At 33.2% G+C, this 16,524-nt stretch overlaps 1 protein-coding gene across 1 annotated transcript in view; it reads right to left on the bottom strand.

Moving 5' to 3' along the window:
• The window catches only part of LOC124535078 (protogenin A-like), a 121,732-nt gene extending 108,666 nt beyond the window's left edge, over positions 1-13,066 (bottom strand). Inside the window, exon 1 of the mRNA XM_047111126.1 lies at positions 12,927-13,066. Coding sequence (XP_046967082.1) covers positions 12,927-12,990 — 64 coding nt within the window. The 5' untranslated portion in view covers positions 12,991-13,066. The remainder of the gene's footprint in view (positions 1-12,926) is intronic.
• Between the last annotated feature and the right edge of the window lie 3,458 nt (positions 13,067-16,524).

Genomic DNA, 16,524 nt, shown 5'->3' with positions numbered 1-16,524 from the left:
ATGACTTTGACTTTTAATCGTTTAAAAAAAAGAGTAACAACTAAGTTTCTTGCCGGCTCTTCTAATATGCATTCCGAACCAGTAGCTTCAATTAATGTAGCTTGTTAAATGACATGAAAATTGAAAAGTGCTTGTAAAAGCCTACTTCAATTAAGTATCTATATTTTCATTTTGATATTGTTTTTTTTTTTGATATACGTATTTAGGCGGACGAGCAAAGTGGTCACCACTCATAGACAATGGTGTAATAAAATCAATTTTTTTTTTAATTGAAAATATTATATACTTCTATTCATAATATGATTAAAATAGGATAAGGTATGACATAGTTTATTTTAAGTAATACTTCATTTTCGGTTTATCGAGCAACTTACAATATGTAGGTTACAAAACAACTATGAATGCATTTTCATAATTTTGTCATAACTCGCGAAAACAAACATAACATTAAAAAGTAGTCGATACGTAAAAGTATCGATATATTTTTTAACTTTTTCGCATCTCTAACCCGACGAGTTAGAAGACACTTTGAATGGCAGCAAACCTTGAAGGGCGTCCTTGAACAAATCCCTATGGTTATAAAAACTAGTCGCGTTTACAATTGCACGGGTATTAAAGAGGTTTGTAGACGCTGGACCAACATTGAAAAAAAACCCGTTTTGAATACAGCAATATTGATTCAGGATGCGAAATTAAAAACTAAAAATTCGAATGTTCTAGAAATTTTATTCGTCCGTACATCTAATTGTTTTGTTTGTTCGTTATTTTATTGAAAAATAAAGTTACCTTTTCTATAGATTTCATTACCATTTATATGTATTTTTAATATTTACTTAAAATTTGTAATTACCTATTCAGGTACTCAATTGATAATTATTATATAAATAAAGTTTTTTTTAGCCATCTAATGGTAAGTGCTAATAAATAATGGTAAGAAATACATATTAACCATTTTTTACATCGCAAATACTGGATCACAAATACTGAGTACTACTATTTTCTATTTACACCAAGAAAAAACTACGCATAACATATAGAACAGATTTTCTACTAATATAACACACTACTACTATAGTTCTAAAATAGCACTCAAATCTTAAGATACAAGGTGTCAGGCCCTTGAAACAAATCGTCAATCAACTTCAATTTCCCAATACCTAAATCATGAAATTCTTTCAGCGTCGCGCACACAAAGTTAGCGAGGTCTTGAATGTAATAGGATTAGGCAGTTGTAATGCGGGCTCTGGGTAAACACTTTGAGCTCGTAACACAAGGGCTTCTTTTACAAAATCATTTATAAAATTGACAATCGGCCCTTCAAACGATCGAGCATCACGTAAAGTAAAGTAACAACCCATTAATACTGGACTAAGGTCTTCTCTCCCATTAAGGAGAGGGCTTGGAACATATTCCTCCACCACGCTGTTTCAATGCGGATTGGTGGAATACACATGTGGCAGAATTTCGATGATATTAGACATATGCAGGTTTTACTCAAGATGTTTTCAATCATGAATTATAAAAACAAATTAAGCACATGAATATTTAGTGGTGCTAGTCTGGGTTTGAACCCGAAATCATCGGTTAATATGTACGCGTTCTTTACAGGGCCATCTCAGCTCCACTTATATAAAAAAGCATGGCAACACACCACGTCATTTCATGCGACACCAAACACTTTACTATAACATAATAATAATCTTAGGCTTATTTCGATATTTATCAAACTTCTTTTCAATTGACAATTGTTTTAAATGATATATATACATATTATTAGCCAGCAATTGTACATAATAAACGCATTTAAAGAAATAAGATATCGTGGAAACCTAGAGTGTCGTTATCATTACATAGTATAAAACAAAGTTGCTTCCCGCTTGCTTAGATCTCTAAATTTAATAGATAGAGCGATTCGAGAGGAAGGTTTTTGTATATAATACATAGAAAATATAGCAAAGAAACGCTGACTACTTTAGAAGCTTCTAATGTGATATCGTAAATAAATAAATTCTGTAGTGTGTTTATTATCAGCATACCACCCGTGCGAAGCCGGGGCGGTCGCTAGTCTATATATAAAATTAAATATATCAAAAGTAATAAACAACCGGGCTTTGTATGGTTCTAAATTTCGAAAATAAATGAAACATATTGTGTCTAAGCAACATAAACGCAATGAAACTAATGAGAAATGTAATTTAGAATATATTTTAGTAAACAAGAGAACGAGTATGTCGATCCATGTTTTATTTCCGCCCCTCCAGTCTTCTCTCAATATAATAAGTCTTGAGGGTGAAAAGCTTGTGGAAGGTCAGGGCTAGCTTGCTGGGCTTCGTTGGGTACGGTGTCAGTTAAAGCGGGTCCATTAACTGAGCGTTTTTCCCTACGTACGACTTCTTCCATACAAAGTTGTTGTGAATATTCTGCCGTGATTCTAGGACTTCGAACAGAAATATTGACATCTATCAATCGATTTTTCTGCTCTACATAAATATAGAAATAAAATCAATGTATTTATATACAGTAAACTAGGATTTGTATCAACATATATATGCATATGCCATTCTTGAAAAATTATTAAAGTGAATGAAAATCGATTAGGACATAGGAAATGTTTTCTTCTTAATTGATAACATTATTGAAGATTGCCTCGTTATTTATTTTGTAAAATAAAACTCCATTAGAGTAATTTATAAAAACACTGTTTTTGTTTTCATTTTATCCCATAACAACATTATAAGAGTAATTTAATTTTAAATCCTACCTACATTATTATTTGAAGCATTATTTATTAAAACAAGTATATATTTCTTATTCATCTAAATTCGACAGCAAACGCACCGCACCCCGGAGAGCCCTTTAATCCCCTATCGAAGGGGACTCACAAAAGACAGCCTGTTTCGCTCCGCGTTATTAAGGTCCGAAATGAAAGCAATTCTGCATACAAGTCTCACTAACATCGCCTTAACCCTACCCAAAACTAATCTTTCTATATTCTTTTAATATCAGACATAAAAAAAACTTGTTTTAGGTCACAAGGAAATGTTATATCAATTTTAAATGTGAGTGAATTAAAATGTATTAACGTCGTCGTGAATTGAATTAAAAAAAAAAAGAAAATTGTAATACATGTTCACGTACCGTGTAGGGCTTGTACGGGGATTAACAATGCAATGAGTTTCTACCCTTACCGATTCATGGCATATATTTTATGAAGAATTTAAACCAATAAAATATAACTCTTGAAATACAATTGAATAAAATTTATAACTTATCTTTATAGTCTTGTATGCATTTATAATTTACGATAAATATACAAAATATAATCAATTGACAATATATAACAATATCATATTGTCAAGCCATGATTGATAATATCCACAGATAAGCGTAAAACTAATTTCAGGTGTTGGGACAAAAATAACTAAAGGATCAGAATTGAACCTACTATCACATCGATAGCATTATACCTAATTATAATTGAATTTTTGAGGTATGGTTCCTACTTAGTAGAGTAACATTTCATAATCAGTTAAATGAAATAGGCGTCAAGCTACTTGTTCGGAATCATCCAAGTAATTCGTAATAGGTTTCTTAGAAACAATTAAAAGTAATCGAAACAGTCTTTGATTAAAGCTAATAACCAATTCAAACGAATAAGTTCCTTAATCACCGCCGACATTCACAGATTACATCATACGAAAACTTAGAATTCCATGGAGGCTCTGCTTGTTTTCCACTTGTTTATGTGACTTCGCAGTAAATTTTCCATCATACGTCGCAAGATTTCTGCATTTATGTCGTTAGATATTTATAAGGAATCCTTTTGTTTCGAATAAAAGGAAATATACTGTTAATTCCCTTCTGTGGCTACTTTTAATATATTTATTTTCCACACATATGGAGGAACTGTAGGAATTTATAGCTTCTTCGTACATTCGATATCTATTTGTAGTCAATTTCAACCATAGGGGGATTAAGGCAAAATACCTTAGATATTAGAACGAAGATCTGGAAAATCTTTAATATCCAATATGGATTCTCATAAAAATCGCGTTTGGAATCGCAGTGGATTTGTCATCGGAACTTAGTAAGTAAAACTAAAGTATGTTGAAAAGTCTGTGATAATTGGTATCTCAGAATCGGGTTTACTTTTTTTTTTAGGTCTGTTTGCTTTTCAATATAAAATTTGTATATACTCTTGAAGCATATGAAGCCAGGACGGGTTGCTAGCATAAAAAGGTAACTATCATTGTTAATGGACAATCTAAAGCCTTTTCGCTTTACAATACTATAAAATAAACTCATACTAACACTTATAACTGATTGAACTTCGATATCAATTTATGCCAGTATCGCTTCTTTGGTACATATTACATTTTGGCAATTCACATAAACATTTGTGATTACGTATGACTCGACCGTCATAAAGACGGTTTATTTTATTGAAACGACAATTCTGATCCGTTCAATAATACTCTGTATAAGTGTTGTAATTCCCAAAGCTGGGATTCCTCCAACCCGTCTCCGGAAGATCATATATCTTCCGGAGACGGGTTGGAGGTCCACCACTGTATGAGATATATACATTTATACTTTTCATTTGAATTGCATGTACATTTAGTATGATACATATATTAATAAAATGCTTATAAGAGTATCAAAAAATGGTCTGATCTAAGTATTAATGTCCCAACGACCTAACTTGCTTTTATATAATGTATTAAAACACTGTTAATGATATTTTCATTGAAAATAAATCTGTAGAGGGTAACACCGGATCGGGGGAAGACCGGTTATAAAAAAACTTCTAAACTTCACAAAGTTTTCGATCACTGGTAACACTGGTTTGCGAATATAAAGCAACAAAATTCAGTGGCTTTACTGGCATTAATGAATATGTTACGAAATCATCAAGAAAGCTTCACTACATATAGTTTACCTCGGGTTAGTTTAAAATGTTCTACCCGCCTTAAGCGTGAAATGTTTGATATGGTCCTTGATGACGTATCAATCATACGAACTTGGTATTAAACAACCGGTATTAGCTGACCTTTCCCTCCCATAAAATATCAAATTAATCGTTTAAACGTTAACGTCACTACTAAAAAACAACTAACAGTGTTGAGTTGAAACGAAATTATGAACCTTAGTTATGTACTACTCGTTCCGGCTACAGTAAGGGTGTATGTACAAATGTTATATTGAAGAAAAAAAACAAAAAGATAACTTTTTTTCTTTACTATAATATGTATGTATTATACATGTAAACCTTCCTAAATCGCTCTATATATTGTTGAAACCACATTAAAATTAATTGCGTAATTAAAACGATCTAATCGAATAGAGAACGGGAGGGACTTTGGTTTATACTATGTAGAGATGAGATAAAAATCACAACTGATATCACAACGTACCACTGACCATACCTAAAAAAAACTATCATACTATGATCAATTTAATAAAAAAAAACGGACGTCCCTTTTACTATAACACGTCAGATGAACATTTACCCTCAAGATATGCGCAACGAAACTTATTCACATATAAAACCATACCTCAAAATCCTCATACGTATATAGTTATCATAAAATTAAATATATATTATGTTAACTGAAAAAAATAGCGGTAAATCGTACGTCCGCGTTCATTCAGCACCGTGGGACCGGCGCAGGCGCAAGCGGGCGGCGCGCGCAACATTTGAGAGTCGACCATATACGCAGCACGTATAGCTATCATTCAAACGTCGTTTTTATGCCATTTTTTTAACCGTGCAAACTAGACTCGTTGGAACCAGCGACGTTTTTATAGACTAAGCTAGATTCACTGTTTCCGTGATGTCTGGCTTCAATAACGCAGGTGTGAAGCGACTTTATGTTTTCGTTTATAGAATCAATATATTTACTAATATATAGGAAGTAATTAGCTTATATCGCAGTCTATTTTTATTTACAAAAACACTTGTCACTAGAAGTTTGAATAAAAACGGACTAGTTTATCAAATGTAGGAGATAAAAAAAAAATACGTTTAAATTTGTTTATAGTGTCGGTGACATCATATATTCTGTGGGTCTCGAGACATTTCTAGGAATTTATTTAGAAATTTAAATTGTTAGAATCGGATGGAGTTTAGCCTCTAGAGAAATAAGTTTGGCCTCATACACACATTTAACATACAAGATAAGTGCATTAACTGCGTAATAGTCAAGCAAAGGTAACAAAATATAAACTTTATAAAACTCAAATAACCACGGTCGTTTGTATTAAGCCGAAGGTACACCATAATTATATCACTATAGGTGAGTCACTCGGCGAGAACAATAATAATAATTGATCGTTTATTAACAATCAAATCTGTGACCGTCATAGTCAATCCAGTCATAGCCTTTTATGCGCATTACATCGATTAAGTCTAGCAAGCTGAAGTCGAAATATGTTGAATACAAACGGAAACAGTCGGAGCCAGCGCCGCCAGCGCCGCCAGCCTCAGCCGATCACGAAGAGCGATCCGATACACGTTACAATTAACATTCTAAATTCATCTCTCGAACATCCGACGAAAACATCCAATTTTGGCCAATAACTAAACTAACGAGTAAACGGCGCTTTGCACGGCGGATTGTGCTAAAATGCGCGTGAGCCGGGCCCCTGACCTTGTGCGCACCCCGGCCCCCCTCCGGCCCCCGCCTAGCGAAGAACACGCCACTTCCAACTCGGTCGGCTAGTGAGAAAATTCTCTATCCCTTTTCGAACTAGGTATTTGCAATATCGTTCCGAATTCACAACCACTACGATATTACATTTTAAATTTAGAATAATTATATGTATCGTTATCGACCGTTTTGTTTTTTAGACCTCGAAACGATAAATTTAAATAAACAGATATTCATAATTGGAAGTTCTAACCGTGTATGTATGCGATAGTCATTTGTAACGTAATAGACATATATATACGTATGTATTGCTCAATTTGAGTTAAAATGTTACATATAGTTTATTTACCCAACATAATAATATAAAAAGCAGTTTAGATACATTATTATTTACCTTCGTGGACCAGTAACGTTTAGTTTATTAGATTCGCTATTCTTGCTTGTCAATCATGTTTAGTTCATCTGTGACTTATAATTATTACTTTCTCAAATTTTCACTTTGATATAAGCCGGAGTTGATGTCCATTGATACTTTCACTATATTAGCGAAGTTTTTAATATCATTCATAATTAAATCGAATCAGTACTCACAACGCTGCACAGAAAGCTTTCAATGTGTTGTGCTAATTTACATCCACTTATTTCTTTACTCGTGAAAAGTCGCTACAGCTGCACAAATTTAGTATCGATTAAAAGGGCTACAATTATTAGGTAATTATCGTTTTTTTTTAGTTTTATAAGATCCTAATAGATCTTGGCAAAACGGGGCGTCACGCAAATGTTGCTTTCATAAAGCGGAGCCAATCAGAAGTCGTCATTCTCGACGATGACTGCCTACACATTTGAATACAATCCTAGACACAATGGCTTATATTTCCTAAATATTGTGTATCTTGGCCAAGTGCCCGCTCATTCAAATGAGAAAGTAGCGCTACGCCATTAGAGATATCGTTATATCTATCACCAATAACTTGAGCTATGTCCGTAATTGCAGTACTCATCGAAGAATTATTGGGCCCATATCTTATATGATATATATTAGCGAGATTTTGTTGTAGAATTATTTTTTTATTCGGTTATTTACGAGCCAGAAATTTAAAAGGTACAAACCAAGGTTAGGAAACATATACCGTTATGAAATCTTAGACATTTGCTACAGTGACCAGTTTTAGTTTTAAGAATACGACGAAGGAATTTGAAGAACCTAATAATTATGGAATAGCTCTTATGAACACTATTGAGCCTTGTTACAGGATTAAGTTACATTTTAAACTAACTTCGGGTTGGAATGTAAGTTCGACAGATAAGAACCGGAAAGAATCCCGGTTCTTAGTCACTGGATGTTTATACGTACGCATGCTTGTAATCGACGGAATCTGATTTGAAGTATTACTTCAAAACTCATTATCTGCTAGCTACCTTCTGACTCATGAGTAAAATTAAGGTTTTTCAACGAATAAAATACCTTGTTATTCGTTTATATAATACATAGCTTTTATTAAAACACACCAGACGTATTATAAAATAACTTGTAAATTAGTATCTCTAATTATGATAATTACTGACTAAATTATGTGATAAATTTTCGAACACAGCGTATTGACTATCATTAATTCATTCTATCTCTATAATTCTATTTTACGAGAAATATTAGTATCATTTTCAGAGCATCTTTTGTGATGATGGATTTACTAGTCATAACATATTGGATAATTTTGTTATTTATCAATTAAATACCAAGTGAATAGTCATAGATCGATTAAGATCTTCAAGAGATGATTTTTAATCCTTTATAATTGTTATTAAATTTGGTTTGTTATGAAACAATCTCTTATTTCCAAGATTCCTATTCTTAGCATTTTCTCCGTAGAACAAACAAATTCAGCACCAATTTCAGGGTTGAAATATCAATTTTTAACGATCTCGGTTTCAAGCCGCCGTTCATTTTGAGATGAATGTAATAGCATCTGAGATGTTTAAGAGTTTATAATATCTACAGCCAATTCAGTGTAAGTGGGAAAAAATATAAAGAAACCTAAGATTTACGTATTTCATGCAATTCGCTAATAATTCATCTATATTGTGCACTAGTGAGAGTTTATGATTAATACAAGTACTTATTTGCAGTTTAATTTTACTTCTAAAATTCCGATAGCAGTTTCGACGTTTAAAACGCAATTTTTCGCGAAATCATAGTGAATAACATCGATTAATCAAGCTCTCAGCCAATGATATCGTCAATTTGCTGTCAAAAGTTGTTTATTTGGCTTTTTTCCTGTTATGCTTGGAATAGAGTATACATATACGATGACACGGCGAAGCCTGTCGCTACAGCATCCTGAATCCCTTTAAATATTCCCTTCGTATCCTTAATGTCTTAATTACGTAAAAGTGTAAAGAACTGGAGGTTTGATTAGGATTAGAGTTACATCAATAACCAGACCAAATACGACCACAGATAATATTTACATTATAAAGGATATCGTACTCTACAAACGTTATTTGAAGAAATAAAAAAAAAAATACAACAAGTTAAATAAAGCGAATGTTCAAACAAAAACATCAACATCGAAATCTCTTTTAACACAATTCATTAGGTAAATTTAATGTATTGGCCTTGGTTATCGCCTGTTATAACTACGCCGCAAAATTTTTAGCGAAACGTCAAATAAAAAGAGTAGTCGCGGCCTCTTTAGGGAATATAATGTCGTGTCGATTTCTACGTGTTTGTTACTGTAAACAAACACCATATCTGTGTGTTCTTATATACCGAGTAAGTATCCCAGCGCTGGGCAAAAGCCTCTCAGTCTTTTAAGAGGAATATTTGACGTTATGCGAACACTATTCTCGTCCTGCTTATGGAAGAATTCAGTTGCAGATTTTCATACAATTTTCTTTTTCCTTCACCCTCAAGCTCAATGTTTCATAACATGAAACAGAGTTGTACTTCGTTTAAATAGTCTCCTACTTTAATGCAGTGGAATTCAACGGAAAGGTAATTCATGTTTATGGCGTATATGTAACTAGCTACCTCATGCGACTTCACTTGTTTCATTATTATTATCTATAATTAATTGTATATATTATAGTATTAACATATCAACCTTATAATAAGATCAGAATTAAATACGTACATTAGTGTGATCGTTTTTTTTTTCATGAGCATATTTTATTTTATGCAAAGGAAATTTTATACAGCCCAAGTGTGTAGTGGTTATCAATTCAACATGCTTTTTTATTATTATAATATATAGTCAAAGTAAATTGAGGAAAGATGGGATTGCATCTTTATTTTGTATTTTTATTAATTTGGATATGTGACCTCCTTGCTTTACAAGACACGAGAGTATGTTATAAATAAGGAGTAGCTAATTCATCTTTATATAATAATAATTCTGAAACATCCGACGGTACGTCAAACTTTTATAAATATATTTTTTGTACCAATTCCAAGGCTCTCGCACATCGCAAGAATACCTCAAAACAAAGTAGTCTTCCGGTCGAAGTTAGCGTGACTAGGCTACATAATCTTCCTCGCTATATTCTCTTTATGTTCGACGAAATTTCGTTTTGTTAAAAGTGTACTACGCATAGCAATGTTTTCAGAATTTCTCGCTACCATATTCTTTCTTCCAACTAATTATATTCAAAGAGGTCTTAATTGAATTTCTTTTTTATTTATTCCATAAAATGTTTAGGTATTAAAAAAATTCACAATATTTTTTTATACACTATTTATTACCTTTACATTATTAGATTAAAACTAACGATAGTACTAGAAATAAAAATATCTTTATGAGATACTGAGTGACTCAATCAAACAAATTTATAAAATGTGTTTATTTTTAATATCAATTTAATTCACATTTATTCCATATACAAGCTAGTTTAAAATATAGTAAAGATATTTGAAACCGTAAAGTATCAACTTAACAAGTTCCTATTTACTTAAATTTTGAGCACAGAGTAATTATGTTTTGCTACAGATTGGAATTTGTCCTCAGAAACATTGATCGTTTACAGTAACAGTTATTGCCGAGTTATTGGCAATAAATATTAATGGGATCTATTAACTTCGGAAAGCTGTATCGAAACAGTCGATATGCATTCAATTGTATTGTATAATTTATTAATATTAATGGTTTATCCATGGATTGTATTTATGGTGAGGTAAGCTCAGGTAATAGCCTCGCATCCATCCACCGTAGATCCTGTAAGCCAGCCGCATAAACCCCGCAACGTACTGTTGTACCCTATGATGAAATCTTTGCCCGTTTTATGTGGAATATTCTTTAAATCTTACTTTATCCTTCAAAGGAACACCTATTGGTTTGATGTTTTGTTTATCAAATGGAGGGGTTTAATTAATTGCTATGTAAAGCCTTTCAATTCTATAAAAGTGAATCAAACAATGTGTGCGTTTGCGTCAAAAACATTTAAGTTTCGGTATGTATGTAAGTTTCGGAAAATTTGTTAGACAAATGTAATGAATGAACAGTTGATCTTTGTGATTGGGTTATGTATAATTAATGAATCGTGAATGGTTTCAAATAGATCCAATGACAATTGAATGAGAATAACGAAAGAAGCGAAGAAATGAAGAACGATTATCGTGGTATGAACGTTAAATGGGAAGTTAATCTCTCGCGTGACATAATACACGTGTTAGGTAAGAATGTATGATGAGGCTGCAAATAAGCACAGAGTATCCCAGACATGCCTTCCTTAAAAGTACCCTTCTTGGTACTGAGAACGTCAGTTAATTAAAAAAAAACCTGTGCTGTCTGCTTAGATTCGTATTTGTTCACTTGAATCCAACTAGTAAATGAAAGTGCGTATAAAAATACAACGAAATTACATCATTTTGAATATAAATCCTTCGTTTCAGCAAACAATATCAAAATTATTACTTTTTTCTTCAGAAAGTGCTACATATTAATCACTCATTTCGAAAATATAACATATCTGACGTACCAATTGACTATTTTCGTAGATTTTTGTTTATAATATTCACAAGTTCTATTGAAATTGAGTGAGCATGTTGATAAATATTTAAAGTAACTAAATTAGTTTTGTTTTCAGTTCGTTTGTTTTCCCCGTCACCGTTCGTTTCAAATACTGACTCAGCTTGATCTATGATTTATTTATCTCCGGTCATTCATCGGGATAATCCTATAAGAGTAATTTTGTAACGTACAAAACAGGGCGATACAATTTATAGGCAATAAAGAACAAGGTGACCGTATAGTTCGGAGTAAGAACATTATGGTGAATTTATTGCCGACCTATTACCGAAATCAAATATAATGATATGGATCTATAATATGTTTTATTATTTATCTTCCTACGTAACTCTAGGGAGGTGTGTCGTATTTTAATACGCATTTATTTAAGGATTCAATCGTCATAATGTAATAAATTGTCTTAATTAAACCACTTAGAATTTTTGTTGTTCCCAAGTGTATTGTTTTCATTCCATTGCGTTTTAAGGCACGTAAAACGTAACTTTACATCATTGTATTAGATTACATTAAAAAGTTTTCAGTTCAAATGCGCTGTTTACAAAGTTACTCTGTTATAAAAAAATACAATAGAGCTGTTTAATTTGTTTTTAAATGCATGTTTAAAGTTATAAAATGCAATGAAATATGTCTGACGTACGTTAATAGTAAATGATATGTATTTCGTAATGTTACAAACGTGCGAACGCATCGCCCTTTATATTCTTATTAGACACCTCTCGACAAATACGCGACATAGGAGTCCTACAGCAAGTAGCGGCGTAGTATTCCGAGCGAGTCTAACTAAAGCAAGCGATCGCACCGTTCGATACGTCCACAAGGACAATTCATGTTTTGATTGCGTTTCATTACAATTTTACAACTGTAGACCTGTATTGATCGATACTATACAGCTTTATTACTTGTTTAGACTTGCATAATATTAGAACATAGCTCCGTCTCAATGAGACGCGTTTACAAATTCCTGTATAGCGGAAACAAACGTAATATTCATAGTAAACATATTGAAAAGTTATCAAATAAAACGTAGTCAACTGTAGATTACCAAGTTCACGCCGAGTCCGCGGCTGCAACGGCTGTCCATTCGAAAACTTACCTCCTTGCCGGGTCATAATTACGTATAGAGGCTTCGTAGGTTAGGCCGGTGTTTGACCTGAGGAGGCAAACAAGCGGCGCGCATGCGTTGGCCGCCGTAAACACTGCCCGCGCCCGGGCTGACCACGTGGTACGCAATAACAATAGCACAGAAACAAACCGTCGACTGCTGCCGCGGTCACACCCAGCACCAACACTCGTAGTACCTGATATATGAGCGCCATAAAAACAAAATCATTTGCACACACGCGGTATCGTCGTATGGCGGGCTGCGAGAACACGAGCGGCGCAGCCCGCTGCCTCCGGCGCACTGACGCCGTGCCGCGGCGCTAAGCGTAGCGCTAGGCACGCTCTACCTCACCCTACATCGATATTTTGACAACTTTCGGTTATTTGAATACTAAACATACTTGTAAACATATGTAAACACACCAAATTTTACGTTGTTGCATCGTAAATTCTTATAAGAAACATATCTAATTAATATGTCCGCAAAATGCCGTCATAGTTGAACTCTATCTATGATTTCCCCTCTACATATGAATTTTGAAACACTAAAATATAATAAACGTTTGTGACATTCGATCTTACAAAGGTTGTATTCTAATTTTTTTTTATAGTTTAATGTTTGTTGTTGTTCGTTATTAGTATCGATAGAGATGTGACAACACTAACTCAGGCGGCATGTCCGCGCGCCCAGCACCCCCCGCACCGCGTCCCTCGCGAACCTTGTCCATTCAACGCATTTTCTGTCATAAGCAAATCGATAATCGCATTATACTTCCGCTTTCAAGCACGCGCGCTGCATCCAAACTATGTCACGAGGTACATCGGTCCTTTTCCCACGGAATTTTGTGTCATCCGAATGACAGGCGAGCGTTGGATTCAAAAGTGAAGCCAGTTAAAACAAACTTTTCGAGTTCGTAACGCAAAAGTTTGAAAAAAACTGCTTTGGGGCGCCTCAACTCTATTAAGGTAGCGACTAAAATATTTATATATTTTGTTTCGTATTCACTGAATTGCGCGTCTCGTGATGTCCATAATTCACGCAATGATACACGTTTTTTTTGTTTATTTTTTTTTATCATAAAAAAATGTTTGCTACCAACATCCAAACTAAGAAAAACCTGGTATGAAATATAATCGTTAAGGATATGTAATACAAATTACATAATATATTTCACTGCGTGTTGGCTAACTGCCATGGACTTGAGAGTTTTAAACACTTGTTATATTGGCAAAATAAACTTACAAATAATACAAACGTTTCCGAAGTGAGTAAATATTACATACAAAATAACCAAACATCACAACAAATGCAATGTCCAACAGTGCTCTGGTAAGGTAGGTCAGTAAAACACAAGATGGCGGTGCAATGTGACGCATCGCGCCTAAATTACGAGCAGCGGCTAGATAATATTATGCCTGGAAATGACTGACGCTATTTAATTTCATGGCGCCTACAACACTTCGAGATTTGTTAGCATAACGTATCAATGCTTTCTAAAGAAATAATATTAATGTTTTAAGAACAAATACATAGTTTATTTCAGGGACTTAAATATCGATAAAAACACAGTAACGTTTTCTCTGCAAGTGCAAGATAACGTTATATTTGAGAGAAACGATACATAAAAACGATATTTTGCTATGCTTTGTATGTGTATAACGTTTAAATTACGTTACGATACCTTTCTAAATTAAACGTTTCTAAAATATCGTTATAAAAAATAATAACGTTATTATTTATTGTTCTATGCCATCTCTTTTACTCAATGCTGTTTACTCTCTTTTTCGTATTTTTTATCGAGCGTCGTGTCTAAAGCAATAGCGTACGTTTTGTGATCGTCAGCGCAGCAATTTAACTGAGACAAGATTTGACTTAAGTAATTAGTGACCAGCTTTGAGTTTGTTTAAAATATTTTATAAATCTTTTGTATTTTTTCTAAATTATAATAAAATCTTTAGCTATATGCGTTACGTAGTTAACAACCGTTTTCAATATCCTATATGTCTATTTTTTTTTACTAGAGATAGAAGTTTTTCGTAAATAAATATTTTGTTAGGGGCTAATTTCAAACACCTATCGTTAATAAACGGATCCGCAGATTGATATAATATTGGAACCAGTTAACTAAGCCAACTTGATAACTTTACTTATTAAAAAATCGCTCGCGATTACTTATTAACGTTAATTAGTTCCGCGCGATCCTAATGTTATATAACGTATTGATACCATTTTAATATTTCTTTTGCAAACAATTTTTCAAATATCTGATTCAAATATAGATACTATAGCAACACAAATATTTAATACGGAATTGAAAGAAAGAAAAGAAAGAAGACGAACACTAGTTATTATAATCCAACTAATCAGAAAGCATGAAAAAGAAAAAAAAAATGTACTTGTATATTATTCTAAACTAAATAATAAAAAAAAACTTTTTACCGAACAAAATAATAGTTGCAGTAAAAAGTAGCATATTTTAACGTCAAAGGTCCAATTGGTTTTATAGAGCTTTTATTCTATTTAATTATATAATTTCTATAAACTTACACGATTCTGCAGGATGAGAATTAACTGACATATCTATGTCTTTTGATATTTAGGAATGAAGCGAAGTATTTCTCCTGATAGAATGAACCCGGAAGCAAACAATCGCCCAATATCCCCATCGTTGTTACGGCCTACGAGATCCAATACAGATGAGAAAAATAAGAATAAAACACATTTCAGCGTCCAAATATTTAAGCCTGAATGTTGTACTACGCACATATGTGACGATAGAAGAAATGAATACTTTGTCCAATGGAGAATGTTCACTAATTTTGATTATTAGCGCTCTGTATTGTCTGTCAAAAATAAAAAATAACAGTGAAAGAATTAATTCTATACGTCAATTAGTTTCCGAGTTATAACGCACGACGCGGGCTGCCGGTGACGGTGTGACGTCATTGTACAACACGCTCAGTCTGGCTCACTCGGTCCGCCCGCGACTGCGCGCCCGCGCCGTCGATATTATACCCAAATACTTTTAAAAATGTCCAGTCCAAATACTAGGAAATCATGTGTTTTGATTAAATGTAAAAATACAACTACCAATTCGCCGGAAAAGTTGTATTTTGTAGTTCCAAAAGATGTTAAAACGTGAAAAAAATTGATAAAAGCTATGCTTTTATCAATTTTTTGTAAGTGATTAGATCGATTACAATAGCGTATTCATAGTACATATACTTGTATCTCGTCGCAGAGCTCGATACCATCGAACATGTATTTCTCATCTCTATCATGTACTACCTGAGGAGAGGAATAATCAAAGGACGATCTACGGTCGCCAAAGTAGACGAGGCGATGGAGGTAATTTATTCCTTTCTGAAAGAAAACTCCAACTAATGTCAATTTTCTATTAGCGAGTTAATGAAAAAGACGAAAAACGTGTCACAAAAATTATTAAGAATTTGTATGTCGGAACATACTGTATAATTTTCATTACAGTAATTTTTCGATATCTTTCACAAGAATAAAAGAAACTTTGCCGTTTCGTAAATTCAAATCGTTTGTAAAAAATACTTTGGTAAAAAAGGCATATTATTCGATACAAGATTTTGTAGATGATAAAAAAGCTTGGAATTAATACCTGTTTCCAGGCAGGATACATTACATACATATATATAATGGTATTTAACTAATACGACTGTATTTTTTAAATATTGAAAAACTGAGTAACTTCTGAGTTTCTTGCCTGTTCTTCTCGGTA

Source organism: Vanessa cardui, chromosome 14 (assembly GCF_905220365.1).
Source record: "Vanessa cardui chromosome 14, ilVanCard2.1, whole genome shotgun sequence".
Lineage (NCBI taxonomy): Eukaryota > Metazoa > Arthropoda > Insecta > Lepidoptera > Nymphalidae > Vanessa > Vanessa cardui.
This window is presented reverse-complemented; position numbering and strand designations above follow the sequence as displayed.